The following is a 14,170-nucleotide window of genomic DNA, read 5'->3' as shown; positions in this document are numbered from 1 at the left end:
AATGATACCACAACAGAGTTCCGAACGCCCACCAGAGAACGCTCGCCATCAATTTCGCACACCCAGCAGACCCGCCTCACACACTGGCGACATATCTACGACCTCGAAAAGCAATACCTCGAAGCGAGCCCGGTCTCCGGCATCATCATTGCTCTCGAGAGCCCACAAGCGGAGCTCGTTATCAACTCCCCGGGCACAGCCCACGCTCACCCAGATCGACTTTGTAACGCAGCCTGGGCCAGATGACGATCAACTCGCATACATCAACGAACCCGTCTCTCGAGATGATATCCAAAACATCGCGGCCTCTACGGCAGGAGATGGCTCAGACGATGATCTTGACTATCGCCCGCCGCCGGCTCGACCAGCCCGCAGTGCCAAAGAACAAAGTGTCAAACGCAGAACAAGCTTTGGGATCAACAGCCGAGATGCCGGTCGGAACAGTGTACAAAAAAGTGCAACCCCGAGAGCAAGTGTAAAGTTCAGAGGTGGTCGAAAATCCATCGAGAAGCCGGGTACGAAACGAGACAAGACCCTCACGCAGATGGACTTTGTACGGCGGTACATCACAATCGATGATGACGAGGACGATGTGAATATGGGATACATCGAGCCTTTTCCCCGGAGGAATGTTGGTCAGGAGGCACAACCTCTCCCACCTGTCAAAGCAGAAACTGAACGCCGTGGGCCTGGTCAGGCTTCTCCAGAACGCAATCGCAGGGTTCATGACGTGGAAGTGGATCTGTCCACAGGAGAGCCTATATCAGAATCAGGCGGTACCCATGACAGCGAGGTGCACAATGACGAGCCGGCATCTGTGAATCCGGTTACACCGCAGAAGCCTCGGAGACTCGAGATTCCATCCTCACAGTCACCAGAAAGTCCTGGACTCGCATTTATTACCTCATCTCAATTTCGCAGCGCTACACGGTCTCCTCTAAAACAAAAGACTTCGAACCTTATACAGCACCCTCCCGAGCCCATCAAGGAGGAATCTCCAGCACCCCAGCTCTTGCAGGACGACGGGAATGAATCAGTTGCCAAAAATTTGACGTTTGACTTTCCCAAAGTGTCGAGCTCTCTTCCACCACAACTCCCTACATCTACTAGGGTCAGTTCGGCTGCTTCATCCACACCCAGAGACGATGAACGCCGAGTTGAACATCCGAAGAGCGAGAGGACTGTGGTCTATGAAACGGATGCCGAGACCGACTATGGCGACTCCGAAGATGATGAAGGCTCCTTGAAAAATGAAGCTGGGATGCTTTCTCAGCCAAATGAGCCGTCAAAGGACGATGCTACAACGCAAACCAGCTCAACATCTCAACAGGACGACTCCCAGGAGTATCCTTTGCCGACCATGCCGCCGAATACGGAGCGGGACTTCGGTTCGACGGTCGAACCCTCATCAGATGCCTCAGTCTGTTATCAGAGGCTACATCCAGCTACTCAGTTCCCTCACGAACCTATTCCGGCGCTGAATACGCAAAAGCTCTCCGAGCTATTTTCCCACGAGGGCAGTGCTCGCTACCCGAAAGCTAGCCCGCGGCGACCATCTCCTCAACGCCTCCCGGGACCACTGCCACAGACCCAGACCCAAACGCAAAGTCAGGATGCAGGGAAAACATCAACTGAAGTCGTGCCGGAATCGTCTCCCATTCGGGGCCAAGAGATCAACATGGACTTGCCCGAACACCTCTTCCGGCGGCCTCCTGCGCCCGACCCCGTGGTGCAGGTGGAATCTTCGCAGGCTGTTGATCGAGGTAGCTCGCGGCCGGGGGTGTTGTCACGGAGCCAGCTGCTGACGTCCAGCGTGATGGAGAGTGTTCCGTTGCCGAATTTCTGGATGGGCAGTCAGGACAGCGTGGGCGAACCGTACAGTCTGCCGGAGGGATAGTGTATGATTATTAGGAACTTCACGAATAACGAATAGACTCCCTTAACTAGCACTTGTCCACTTGTATAGTTAGTAACCGCGGATGAGTTCGTCCACCGCCCACAAGCGGGGCCAAACTGTCCGAACGCGGCCATGCGGAACTTGGCCCCGTCAACTCCCCCCGACCGCCATGGACATCGCCTACGACCACATCCAGGAGGAGATTCTCTCCGCCAAGGAGCACAGCGAGGGCGGCGAGTCCAAGACAGACCTTAACGCCGAGCTCCAAGAGACATTCCGCGCCTTTTCCTCCAGCCCATGGGGCACCCGCATCGGCGGCCTGTGGGACAACGTGCGCAAGCAGGGCGAAAGCTACTACGAAGGCGCCCGCCAGGAATATGCCGCCGCCAGCGAAGAAGCTGCCAAGGGCTTCTCGGGTCTGCGGGATACCCTCGTTGATCGGACACGAGGGCTCTCCCTGAGCACGGCGACGCTTACGGGGGCCGCGGGCGAAGGACAGAAGGATGACGCGGCTACACCGACGGAATCGTCTGAAAATACCGGCAAGGGGAAGGAGAGCGTCAACAGCGAGGGTTTCATCTCGCGGTTCAAGGCTGAGGCTGCGCGGCGACTCAAGGAGATCGAGAAGGCCGAAGACGCGGCGGATGAGGCTATCTTGCGCTTTGGTATGAGCATCAGCCAGAAATTCCGCGACGCTGTCAGTATCGTCCCGCCCGAGACGGACGAGTCCGGCAGGATTCTTTTCGAGAGCAAGGATGCCGATGGCAAGAGAGTTATTCACGCGACGCGGTTCGAGGCCCAACTGCACGTCATCCATTCCAACTTGGAGAGCTTCACCAAGGACCCCAGCAGCGAGCAGTGGCCCGAGTTCAAGAAGGAGTTCAATGCCGAGAGCAAGACGGATGAGATCGCCTCCGACCTGGAGAAATACCCCGAGCTTCGGTCCGCCATGGAGAAGCTCGTCCCCGAGCAAGTGGAGTACGCCGATTTCTGGACCCGGTACTACTTCTTCCGCCTCATCGTTGAGACCGAGGAGAAGAAGCGAAAGGAGCTTTTGAAAGGTATATTTTCCCCCTTCCCCTGTAGTCCGCTTTCATATCAATTATGCTAACCGCACCGTGTATTCTCTAGATGCCAACGTCGACGAAGAAGAAGAGGTCGGCTGGGATGATGATTCCGACTCGGACTCCCCCTCTACCCCCCAAGTCCGCGCCAGATCCCAGCATCTCGCCCCCAAGGATGCCCAGAACCCCGAGTCGAACGACCAGCAGTCCCAACCCGATAGCGAATCTAGCTATGATGTCGTGAGCGGCACCGTGAGCCGCAACCCGGGCAGCCCCAAGGAAAAGAGCCCAGATGCCAAGGGAGACGACAGTGATGAGGATTGGGAGTAAATAAACATAGCTGCCTTCGACAAGGGAGAAGCCCTACTCACTTCTTGCGTGCACTTTGCGGTCCTGGATTTGCCGGAGTTTAAGTTTCGACACGGTTTTGTCGGCGTTGCTCAGGAGTATATCCCCCTTCTGTTTGTTTTTTTTTTTTTTTTCAACATGCAAATCCTCTATCTTGCTTTCTGCGCAGCACTCACTCTTCTTACATATTCCCCCTCCGTCAACATGTGTGTAGCACACCCTTTATCAGATCAATTCCAGGTTTATCAAAACTATTATTATCCGCTGCAACGCTCCAGGTTCTTAGATCGCTGCGCTCCCATTAGACATACACGTACAAAGTCTTAGCTCATTGGCACACATTGTCATTACTCCGCCGTTCCCGATCCAGCGCCCTTCTTATCCTTGGACACAGATCCCGACTTCCTCGCTAACGGCGACGACGCCTCTCTAAACCCCGAATCATAGTCATCATTATACGCAGGTGTAACACCACGCAACCCACTGGGCTGTCTCCGCTCCGACTTCACACCCGTCGAAGCGCGCTGCTGCTGTTGCGCCACCGTCTCGGGCGTATTCTCCCGCGAGCGCAGCCTCAGGCCCGGAGATCCTCCGCCAGGCGAATAGAGCTCATCGCCTCCTTCTCCCGGGTACCCGGAGGGACTACCAGGCATCCAGCCATACTGGTAATCCTCACCGCGGCGCTTGACGGGGCTTTCATCGTACGGATCCCAGCCCACGCGGCGGCGGGCTTCGGAGCGAAGGCGCTGGCGGTGCTGCTCGTCACCGCCGGCGCCGGTGGAGGAGGATTCCTCCAAGAAGAAATTCAGCAGCTCGTCGCTGATGGAGAGATGGGATTGTTGCTGGAATTGTTGGAGGGAGGTTAGCCGGAGGAGGGTTTCCAGGAGGGAGAGCGAGGTGCGGATGTTTTCGAAGAGGGGGTTGGAAACTGTTGTTGTTTCTGGGGCGGCGGGTGGTCGGCGGGAGAGATTTTTTCGGGTGGATGGGGATGGGGACGGTGACAGTGACGAGTTGTGTCGGTCGTCTTTTATGGATAGCTTGGCCATCCTTTCCACTGGACTGTCGGTAGTGGGTGCCTGGGTTATTTCGGCTTCGGATTCTGAGTCAGACGAGGAGTCTTCGTTGTATACTTCAAATGCAATCCATTCTGGATCTAATCCTGGCGGCAATCGCCATTCTTCAGGGATGAAGTCTTCGTGCAAAGAATTAAAGCTGGCGCTGGTCGGACCACCGGCACCATTGAGTTGTGCGTCAAGCTGAGCCTGCTCCTCATCTTCCGGCTCCTCATGCTCTGTTGGCTCCTCTTCCTCTTCCACGCCATCGCGTTCCATCATTCGCCGTGGTGGAAGGGCGTTCAAATCTCTTTTCAAGAGGAGCACGGGGTTATTCGTTTCTCCATCAGTACTGATATTCAAGATCTTACCCGTGTCGGCGTAAAAGATCTTAGAAATCTGATGGATTGGCAGAATCTCTCGTATTCCTGCCATCATCAACCCCTCGTAACTCTGTGGCTGAGGTTCATTGTCTTCAAAAGTATGGACTCGGCCATCGTCTAGGTCCTCAATGATTAGAACCTGATAGGCGTATTCGTCGACCCCGGCTTGTCCGAGGAACTGGGACCGTTGTCCTTGGCCTCCAAGATCATAATACAAGTTCATTGGCACACGTCGCACTTTCAATTTTGCTTTGTGCATGACTTCCTTCCACGTCGCCTCGCGCATGGACTCTTCGTCGTGGGGCCGCAAGTGGCCCGCAAACAACATGTACATGGACAGCGTGAACGTCGGTCCTATTTGGACTGCCTGGGACTGCGACTGTGACATCGAATATTGAGTATCTCCGGAAGTAAGAAATGTGCTGGCCTGGAGAAGTCGCGAAGGAGACACAGTTGCTGGTAAATTGGTCGACAGTTTTGCGCCGGATGTAGTGATGGCTAGGTTCATGAGCGGTACTGCATCCTCGATGCGGACTAGCAAGGCCTTGATATCATCGACGATGTGCTTGATCTCTGCATGGATTTGGGAACGATCTTGTGGAGATTTCGATCCTTTCTTCAGTTTTTCTTCGGATGCGGCTGCTTTGCCTATCCGCTGTCCAAGAGCTTGGATATCCCAGCGAAGAGATTTTGTGAGAGCGACAGCAGACTCTAGTGACGTGTTCCCCCGAGCAGCACTAATGGCCGGTTAAGTTTTCATGGCATATATCAGAATGGGACGAACTCACATCAGTTCAATCATGTCAATTGCAGGTGAAATGACTTGAATCTTGCTTTCCAGGCGTTGCTGCAATAATAGCAGCTCTTCCCGCTCTTTGCCATCTACACTCTGGGCGAACGAAGGGCATATATCAGCATATCATCCCTCCATACTGCGTCACAGGATAGATCATACTTTCAGCAGACGCGACGACTGGCTCATGGCATAAGTCGCCGTAATCGTAATGCCCGAGCTGTAAAGTATTGCATTAGATAGGCGTTTGGTTCGCCGGTTGAGTACTTACCGAATGGCATAGTTCATTGCCTGCTGTGTGAGCTACTCGTCGGATACAAGTCAGTTTTTCGATTTAGAACGGCCAGTTGAGGGGAGAAACCGACTCGAGTGAGAAAGATGTCCATTGTGAAGACAGGCTACTGGAATATGTGCACTTCGAGACTTCCAGAGGGATTTTTTCTGCTGCCCAACCGGCCCCTGAGCAATGGCCGGCGTTAGGAGGGGCGAGACTGAGCTTATCGATAACCGTCAGGGTTGGCGTGTGGCAGCCCAAGTATTGATAGTGAGGACGCCTTTGATGAGACTGTGCGCCTCGGGCTCCGAGGAGGGGTGAGACTAGCTCCCAAAGTAATTGGGTTCAAATATGGAGCGAGAGTCTTTCTGCGGTTATAAAAAGACAGACAGAAAGAAAAAAAAAGAAAGCAATATTGAAAGAAAAGCAAGGCCCACGTGACCGTGTCGCGGGGCGCTGAGTCAGCTGCAAAAACCAAGCGAATGTTGGGCCCCTCCTTCACTCTTCGTCCTTATCATTCCTTTTGTGTGCCACCATGTCGAACCAGACTCCCGATAACTGGGAGGATGATCTCTCCCAGCAGACCCAGGGTGTCAACCTGAACGCACAGGGCCGCCCTCAAGCCCAGGCGCCCAGCTTTCAGCCCGGTTCCGCTTCTTTCACGCCCGGTGCCTCTTCGTTTGTCCCCGGCCAGCAGTACCAGCAGTACGGTGGCCACCCGTACGCTCAATATGGTCAACAGTACGGTGGATATCCTCAGCAACAAGCGTACGGCCAGTACGGAGCCGCATACAACCAACAGCCCGGTGGCTACAACCAATACTACAACCAACAGCAGCAGCAATACGGTGGCTATAATCAACAGCCTCCTCAGAACTTTCCTGTAGCCGCACCGCAGCAATCTGCCCCAGCTCAGTCTGCTCCCCCACCTGCTTCGAACGCCGCCCCTCCCAAGGCCAAGGTCCTGTCGATTGGCGCTACTTCATCAAGCGCGGCTCCCAAGACGAAGGTCCTCTCTATCGGCACTCCCTCCCCCGCCCCTGCCGCCAGCGCTTCGGGAGCCAACACAACAAAGGATACCAAGGGTGCAGCGGCTGCCGAGGCTGGTGCCAAAGTGACTGCTAGCAAGGCCATTGACAAGACGGAAAACAAGGCGGACGCGAAGGCTGCTGCCGCTGGTAACTCCTCGCCTGCTCCATCTTCGGGCCGTTCGAGCCCAGGGCGCGCCAGCCCCTCTCGAGCCGAAGTGGCCAAGGCTGCTCGTGATGTTGATGCTGTTGCCAAGTCGCAACAGGCGGATGTCGACGAGGCAACGCTAAAGGAAATTTATGGCGAAAAGAGAGAGCACGTCAATGTCGTGTTCATCGGCCACGTCGACGCTGGCAAGTCCACCCTGGGTGGCTCTCTGCTCTACTGCACTGGCATGGTGGATGACCGGACAATGGAGAAGTACAAGAAGGAGGCCAAGGAGGCCGGTCGAGAGACCTGGTACCTCTCGTGGGCATTGGATTTGACCAACGAGGAGCGCGCCAAGGGTAAGACCGTTGAGGTCGGCCGTGCCTTTTTCAAAGTCCAAATTCCGTCACCAGATGGTCCCATTGAACGTCAGTTCTCCATTCTGGACGCTCCCGGTCATAAGTCCTATGTGCCCCACATGATTGGTGGTGCCTCTCAAGCAGATCTTGGTGTGCTGGTTATCTCGGCCCGAAAGGGTGAGTATGAGACTGGCTTTGAGAAGGGTGGCCAGACTCGTGAGCACGCACTTCTTGCGCGGAACACTGGTGTTGAGAAGCTCGTTCTGGTTGTGAACAAGATGGACGACCCCACCGTGGATTGGAGCAAGGCTCGGTACGACGAGTGCACGGTCAAGGTCCTGAAGTTCCTGGAGGCTCTTGGCTACAAGAAGGCGGACATCTTCTGCATGCCTATCTCAGCTCAACGCACTATCGGAATTAAAGATCGAGTGCCCAAGGATCTGGCGCCATGGTATGATGGACCCTCGCTGCTTGAATTCCTTACGGAGTTCAAACTTCCCGAGCGTAAGGTCAACGCTCCTTTCATGATGCCGATTAGCGCAAAATACCGAGACATGGGTACCATGGCAGAGGGTCGCATCGAATCGGGTGTGATCAAGAAAAACGGCACTTATCTGATGATGCCCAACCGCACGGAGATCCAGGTCTCCGCTCTGTATGGTGAAACTGAAGACGAGATTCCGAACGCGACCTGCGGTGACCAAATCCGCCTGCGGCTGCGTGGTGTGGAAGAAGACGATTTCTTCCCTGGCTTCGTTCTTTGCTCGCCGAAGCGCCCTGTTCACTGCGTCTCTGCTTTTGAGGCCAAGATTCGTATCCTAGAGTTGAAGAGCATTCTCTCCGCTGGTTTCAACTGCGTGCTCCACGTCCACTCTGCTATCGAAGAAGTCACATTTGCTGCCCTCCTTCATAAGCTTGAGCCTGGCACCGGCCGCAAGAGCAAGCGCCCACCCCCCTTCGCCAGCAGGGGCCAGACGATCATTGCCCGCCTCGAGGTCACCAGCACTGCCGGTGCGGTTTGCGTTGAGAAGTTCGAGGATTACCAGCAGCTTGGACGATTCACTCTGCGTGATCAGGTATGGGTCTATTTGTCTATCTCTTCCGTGTTTCTACTGACAACTTTACTTTCCAGGGACAAACCATTGGTATTGGCATGATCACCAAGCTCATCAGCAGCGAAACCGACACCGCTTGAGGAACCTGTGGAGCATACATAGCCCAGCATTCACTTTTCCAACAAAAGAATCTCTGAAAAAAAGTCCAATGATATCAGCGTTTGATTTCCTGTCATATCGTTCGTGCGGTCAATTTTGCCATGAGACAAGGGCTTCTGGTCACGCAAAGTCGGTGGACATATACCACGGCCCGTCTGAAGCGATGATGATGAATTCTTCTTTTTTTTCTCCCACATAGATCTTTGCTCTACCGCTCAAATGAAAGCAGTGGCCAATACCCGGGACACTGTATCTTCTCCATTCTTTATATGCACGTAGTTCATTGGGTAATGCACAGAAGGGATATCTATTCTAACCTCGACAAGATGAGCTCGAAGGTAACATCTTCAACGCCTCGTTTTCCCCACGACCTTAGTAAACCCATCTTCATCAATCTCCGGCTCGACCTTCTCCCTCGGCGCTCTCACCAAAGCAGGCGCATCGTTCATGTCAACATCCATCCCCTCAGCATCATCACTATCCTCCTCATCATCCGTCTCCTGATCCTCGTCCCTAGCCTCCACCTTCTTAAACATCTCCGCACCACCACCACCACCAGCCTTCTGCTGACTCTTCTGTTGATAATTCTCCCACATCTGCCGAATAGGCCCAAACTCGCCGCGCGCCGTCTGCATCTTCATCTCCATGATCTCCGCCGCAACGTTGCCTGCGCTCTCGTCGTCCACCACCACGTCGAACTCGTCGTTCATCACCTGGATCAGCACATCCTCCAGGTCCTCGGCATCAGTCTCCGGCCGCTCGCTGAGCATATCGGAGAGCGCACCGCAGAGCCAGTCGCGCTTGTCGCTTGATGTTGGCCCGCCCCAGTTTGATTGCACTGCTAGCGAAAGCGCCGGCCAGCTGTTCAGGGCTAGTGTGATTCCGAGGTCGAGGTAAGAGGAGGCGTTTGTGGCCACAGGGGCTTGGGCGGAGGATGTGGCCATTGTGAGGATATGCGAGTATGGAGACTGGGTAAAAAAAAAAGTTTCTTCCAATCGATTGGCCTGTTTGAAAGGCGAGGTGGGAGGGTTGTGGTGTCTGCGATTACAGATGCCTCGCGATACTCGACGGAGAGGATAGTTGAGCGTGGTTGGTGTATGAGGAGCGGGATCAATGGTACGCGAGTCTCTTGGGGGGGAGTATAGAGTGCGAACGTTCTTGTCGATGAGTGCGGTCAATGGACCTACTCAAAATTTGGCGATTAGATACGATAAGGTCAGGTGATCTCCACCCCGGGCAATGCTTTCTTTCGACAGAGCAGGTTCATGTCATTGGTCGTAGTTAGTTATCATGGGCACCCAAAAGAAAATCAAAAGAACCCAGGCAGAACGTGGACAGAACGTGGACAGATGCTGTGTGTGACGTTGGAGAAAAAAAAAAGAAATCTGCATCAGCGGGGAGTCGAACCCCGGTCTCATCGTTTCAACACCTTGGACAGGTAGTTATGGAAGCGAAGAATGATAACCGCTACACTACTAATGCTGGTGATTATGAATTCACAACCAAAACATCCTCTTGAACAACTGAATGTGTCCTTAAAAAAGCTCCTGAACCAAAGAAAATCCACGATAGAGACAGAACTGGGGTTCGCTGTTGTAGGTTGAAAGGAAAAGAATTTAAGAATGAACGAGTGGATAATTTGGATTTGACTGAAGAGTTCTGGTGTCATTGCTAATGCTTGGGTTTCTCACAAATATTATCCCTACACCACCAGCGGGATGTAGACATTTCCTGAAGTGTGTTAGGGTCTCGTACCAACCCAAGATCTAGCTGCCATCTAGCTGCCAACTAAAATACTATGGAGGAAGAATATGGATCACAACTCCTGCAGCGTCAGTAGCTGTGCTCAATGTTTATCTTACTTTCGATGTCGTGACGCTTGAATATCTTCATTTTAATATATTTCATTATATGGTCGCCTTCAAATAACAACCCCTTAATCCAGTATCTTCAAAGCCCAATTCCCAATGATTCCATGCTCTGCTCATCCGGATCGCTAACATGTACCACAATCTTCCCCCTCGCACGACCCGATCGAAGCTTCTCAAAGGCTTTCCCTGCATCCCGGAACTCATACACGCTATCCAGCTGCACCTGAATCGCGCCCTTCGCCAGCCACTCCCCAAGCTGCACAAGTTGCCTCTGATTATACTTTGCCATCACAACCACATACTTCCTCCGCCCACCACCAAGAAAGGAAGGCCACCCGATTCGTCCGGTCAAGGTCATCAAACCCGACATCCCAATCTGCACAAACGCCCCATCTTCCTTGAGAAAATGATGGCCCTGGTAGTACAGCGCCGAAGGCAAGCCAACATGATCAAGGATACAGTCAAAAACCACCTTCCGCTGCACCAGTTTCGCCACCAGATCTGGCTCCGCCGTGTAATCAATCACCTCGTCTGCACCCAAACGGAAACACAGCTCCATATTCCGCGTCGAGCACGTCGTCGTAACATGGCACCCCATCTGCTTCGCGATCTGAATTGCAAAAACCCCACAACCCCCAGAACCCCCGTTAATAAATACCTTCTCTCCAGCCTTCACACGCCCCTCCAGGCTCTGATATGCCGTCTGTCCCGCAACAGCGACACCAGCTGCATGGTCCACCGCAACGCCATCCGGTACAAGCGCAATCTTATCCGCCGGAATACGGATATACTCCGCCAGCGAGCCGAACTGCGTCGGCCGCGCCGGACATCCGAAGACCAGTTGGCCCTCTTTGAAATGTTTCGCGTGGGGACCCGTCGCCACGATCCGCCCACAAAAGTCCATGCCTGGCGTCGCAGGCATGCCGATAACCATTCGTGCCGGCAGGCCTACTTCGGGAAACTTGTAGTCCACGGGGTTCAGGGCTGCGGAGAGTACTCGCACCAGGACCTCGTTGCCTTGTGGGGCGGGGGGCGCGCGGGCGCACATGTCCAAGTGCAGGTTCTTTTCGAGGCCATTCGCCGTGCTGGAGTAGAGCCAGGCTTTCATGGATTCGGGCTGGTACGCAGACATGTCCAAGGGAGGCATTGTTGGGTCCATCTTGGTTGATTTGGAGCCCTTGTTGGGCGGGGTGGGGGTGAATGTTTTCCTTTCTATTTCATGTGGCTGAGTCTCGGAAAGTTCTCGCTTTTGGCGGCTGTGTGATGGATCTTAATTGAGGCTTTCTTTTGAAGGCATTCCTGTAGGATGGGAGTTGGGGTTTTCGGTTGACTATTGGCGGATACTAACGGTGGTCGGTTCAGTGTTGTCGATCGGGCACGCCATTGGTGCAATGCTTTTAGGGTTCTCTGGCACTGAACAAGACCTATAAAAAGCAACATAGGAGAATCAATAAAATACATGGGTTCCCAGCCATTCCCGTTAAGCAAGCATTTTTCCGTCCACGTTCTCGTTCCTCAAGGCATCGAGGAATAAGTGTAAGTTGGTGGCGGTGGTTCATTAATCAGGTCAAATGGGTTATCGGTGTTACCGGGCTTCAACCCCAGCGTATCGGCGAGAACAATTCGGGAGGAATACGAAGAACGTGGACCCTCCGGATAATGAAAATGTTTGAATGCCTCTCGGAGATTTGACTTTTGTTCTGAGTCGAGTTTAAAGCCCCGGGCTTGCTCGCAACAGGAACACTCCACCGTGCAATGGCCAGCAGCGAGTTTTCGGTCTATTATGGTTTGGCGATTTGAACAGCATCCACAGTCTCTTCCACAGCATCCTCCTCTTCCAACGCAGTCCTCACTAAGCACTTCATGCATATACCATTTCGGGTGTGAGCGCCACAAGTCGAACCCTCGAGTCGTCGGGCAGTCCATAAATGAACTTCGAATCCCCCACCAAAGCCGTTCCAACATCCAGTAATGCTTTGCAAGCTTTGAATAAGAGTCAGGTTGCGGCTATCTTCCTTAATATTTTCCTTAACAAGCCTACTGAGCTTTTCTCTAAGGGCCATCTCGCGTTGAGCACATTCACGAAGCTCATCTTCAGTATCTAGCAGCGCGGGAAAATTAACTTTAGTTAGGTATTTCCAGCTCTGACCACGCCGATAGTTCTGAAGAGCATTGATATTGCCAGACTTTTCTAGATCAATCTCGGTAGACGTTTTGGCTATGTGTAGGCGCGAATCATCCTTCATCTTGAATATTCTGTTGCCAAAAGTTGCTTCTCGCTGCAAAGGAGGGTATCTTGGCTAACGAAATGCGATTCTGATGGAGGTGTTCGAGGTGTGATTGAGGGGAGTGAGTAGAGGTCCTAAGGTCAACCAATAGATATGATGTCAGCCCTCATTCGTCCCGCGCCCGAAAAGGAATGGGCCCCTTTTGGGCGTGGAACTGAGCCAGAGTCGGAAAACCGAGAGTATGAACCAAACTATCTAGGATTCCAAAAGGAAAGAGTACAATGGGTCACTGCCACTAGCTTTTTTTGTACTAGAGTAAATTCTGACCATAACCCGCATTATTAATTCTGTTCAATCAGGACAGCATTCAATTAAGGAAAGGAATATCAGATCTAAGCTACTATTAAATATGAACAATTCGTCTAGAGCTTTTCAAAAACTTCAACGGCCGCCTTTGCGGTGGAAGCTGCGCTAGCAGGATTTTGACCAGTCACCAGGCGACCATCAACAACATGAAAATCATCCCAGATGCCAGCAGAACGTTCATCTAAGCAAATATCAGTAAAGATAGACCAGGACTGAAGAGCGATAGATCAACTTACAAGTAGCACCCAAGCGCTGAGCGAGTTCCTCCACCATCTCAGTGCCCAGAGCCCTCAATTCACTCATAATACCCATGGTGTTCTCCGCCTCCGTGGTAAATCCAGTGAGCTTCTTGCCCTTGATAAGAGGCTCTCCAGTAGCAGTGTCAAGCAAATTGGCAAAGATAGCAGGACCATGGCAAACCGAAGCCACAATGCCGCCATTAGCCCAAACCTGCTCGGCGATCTTCTGCAGCGCGCTGGCAGTGGGATAGTCAATGAGCGCGGCGTGGCCAGCGGAGGCATAGAACAGGCCGTACTCCGATCCGTCCAGGTCAGCTGCTTTGGTCATGTTGTCGAGCTTCTTCCGGAAGTCGCTGTTCGTGTCATTCCAGATCTCCAGGTCTTCGCCGTTAAGAAAGTCTGGCTGCTGAGACAGCCAGTCCGGCGTGTAGCTGCCTGTCTCGGATGACAGGTCTACTTCGAAACCGGCAGCCACCAGGACTTTGTAGGGGTGCAGGGCTTCGCTGATGAAGAGACCGGTTGTTTCCTTGCCATTGAATAGCGCGGCGCTGGCTGAGGTGATGGAGATGAGAGCACGGCGGGCAGGCATTTTGCTGGTGTTGATTGGAAAAGTAAAGTGAAGATGATATTTAGGCTTGTTGAGTTGAGATGAGTCTCTGTTTTTGCTGTTGCTGTTGCTGTTGCTTTGCTGCTGTTGTTGTTCTGGGTTTTTATCTGGGGCAGGAGCACCTTTTTATAACCCAACCCGTAATCAATTTATAATGAGGACATTCCTTCCTAGACCGTGATATTCCAGCTGAATGCTAGTTACATGGTGGCTGCTCATAAGCACCTAGACTCCGACTCCTAGACTCCGAAACATGGACTGCAGACATCTAGACTGGATCCGACACGTAGCCCGTGGCA

At 53.0% G+C, this 14,170-nt stretch overlaps 7 protein-coding genes and 1 non-coding gene across 8 annotated transcripts; 3 read left to right on the top strand and 5 right to left on the bottom strand.

Moving 5' to 3' along the window:
* Nucleotide 1: 1 nt before the first annotated feature.
* Nucleotides 2-1,897, top strand: PFLUO_LOCUS2560 (uncharacterized protein; the record flags this gene model as incomplete). Its single annotated transcript, XM_073779713.1, has 1 exon — nt 2-1,897. One exon carries the CDS (start codon nt 2-4, stop codon nt 1,895-1,897), a length of 1,896 nt encoding a protein of 631 aa, XP_073636640.1.
* Nucleotides 1,898-2,066: 169 nt separating this feature from the next.
* PFLUO_LOCUS2559 (uncharacterized protein) lies at nt 2,067-3,291 on the top strand (the record flags this gene model as incomplete). The annotated part of the gene is made up of 2 exons (XM_073779712.1): nt 2,067-2,958; nt 3,029-3,291. 2 exons carry the CDS (start codon nt 2,067-2,069, stop codon nt 3,289-3,291), a joined length of 1,155 nt encoding a protein of 384 aa, XP_073636639.1.
* A 365-nt stretch (nt 3,292-3,656) lies between these two features.
* On the bottom strand, nt 3,657-5,825 carry PFLUO_LOCUS2558 (Ran-specific GTPase-activating protein 30; the record flags this gene model as incomplete). The annotated part of the gene is made up of 4 exons (XM_073779710.1): nt 3,657-5,481; nt 5,533-5,633; nt 5,700-5,757; nt 5,809-5,825. The coding sequence occupies 4 exons, from the start codon at nt 5,823-5,825 to the stop codon at nt 3,657-3,659; spliced, it is 2,001 nt and encodes a 666-aa protein (XP_073636638.1).
* Nucleotides 5,826-6,346: 521 nt separating this feature from the next.
* Nucleotides 6,347-8,541, top strand: PFLUO_LOCUS2557 (translation termination factor GTPase eRF3; the record flags this gene model as incomplete). Its single annotated transcript, XM_073779709.1, has 2 exons — nt 6,347-8,422; nt 8,479-8,541. The coding sequence occupies 2 exons, from the start codon at nt 6,347-6,349 to the stop codon at nt 8,539-8,541; spliced, it is 2,139 nt and encodes a 712-aa protein (XP_073636637.1).
* A 366-nt stretch (nt 8,542-8,907) lies between these two features.
* PFLUO_LOCUS2556 (rRNA accumulation- protein) lies at nt 8,908-9,504 on the bottom strand (the record flags this gene model as incomplete). The annotated part of the gene is made up of 1 exon (XM_073779708.1): nt 8,908-9,504. The coding sequence occupies one exon, from the start codon at nt 9,502-9,504 to the stop codon at nt 8,908-8,910; it is 597 nt and encodes a 198-aa protein (XP_073636636.1).
* Nucleotides 9,505-9,946: 442 nt separating this feature from the next.
* Nucleotides 9,947-10,042, bottom strand: PFLUO_LOCUS2555. The gene has a single exon. It is a non-coding gene; the product is annotated as a tRNA-Gly (tRNA).
* Nucleotides 10,043-10,510: 468 nt separating this feature from the next.
* On the bottom strand, nt 10,511-11,590 carry PFLUO_LOCUS2554 (uncharacterized protein; the record flags this gene model as incomplete). Its single annotated transcript, XM_073779707.1, has 2 exons — nt 10,511-11,041; nt 11,090-11,590. The coding sequence occupies 2 exons, from the start codon at nt 11,588-11,590 to the stop codon at nt 10,511-10,513; spliced, it is 1,032 nt and encodes a 343-aa protein (XP_073636635.1).
* A 1,491-nt stretch (nt 11,591-13,081) lies between these two features.
* PFLUO_LOCUS2553 (plasma membrane heat shock protein) lies at nt 13,082-13,853 on the bottom strand (the record flags this gene model as incomplete). Its single annotated transcript, XM_073779706.1, has 2 exons — nt 13,082-13,206; nt 13,262-13,853. 2 exons carry the CDS (start codon nt 13,851-13,853, stop codon nt 13,082-13,084), a joined length of 717 nt encoding a protein of 238 aa, XP_073636634.1.
* Between the last annotated feature and the right edge of the window lie 317 nt (nt 13,854-14,170).

The sequence above is a fragment of the Penicillium psychrofluorescens genome (genome assembly GCF_964197705.1).
Source record: "Penicillium psychrofluorescens genome assembly, chromosome: 2".
Classification (NCBI taxonomy): domain Eukaryota; kingdom Fungi; phylum Ascomycota; class Eurotiomycetes; order Eurotiales; family Aspergillaceae; genus Penicillium; species Penicillium psychrofluorescens.
The sequence above is the reverse complement of the archived record's forward strand: the minus strand, read 5'-3'. Positions and strand labels throughout refer to the sequence as shown.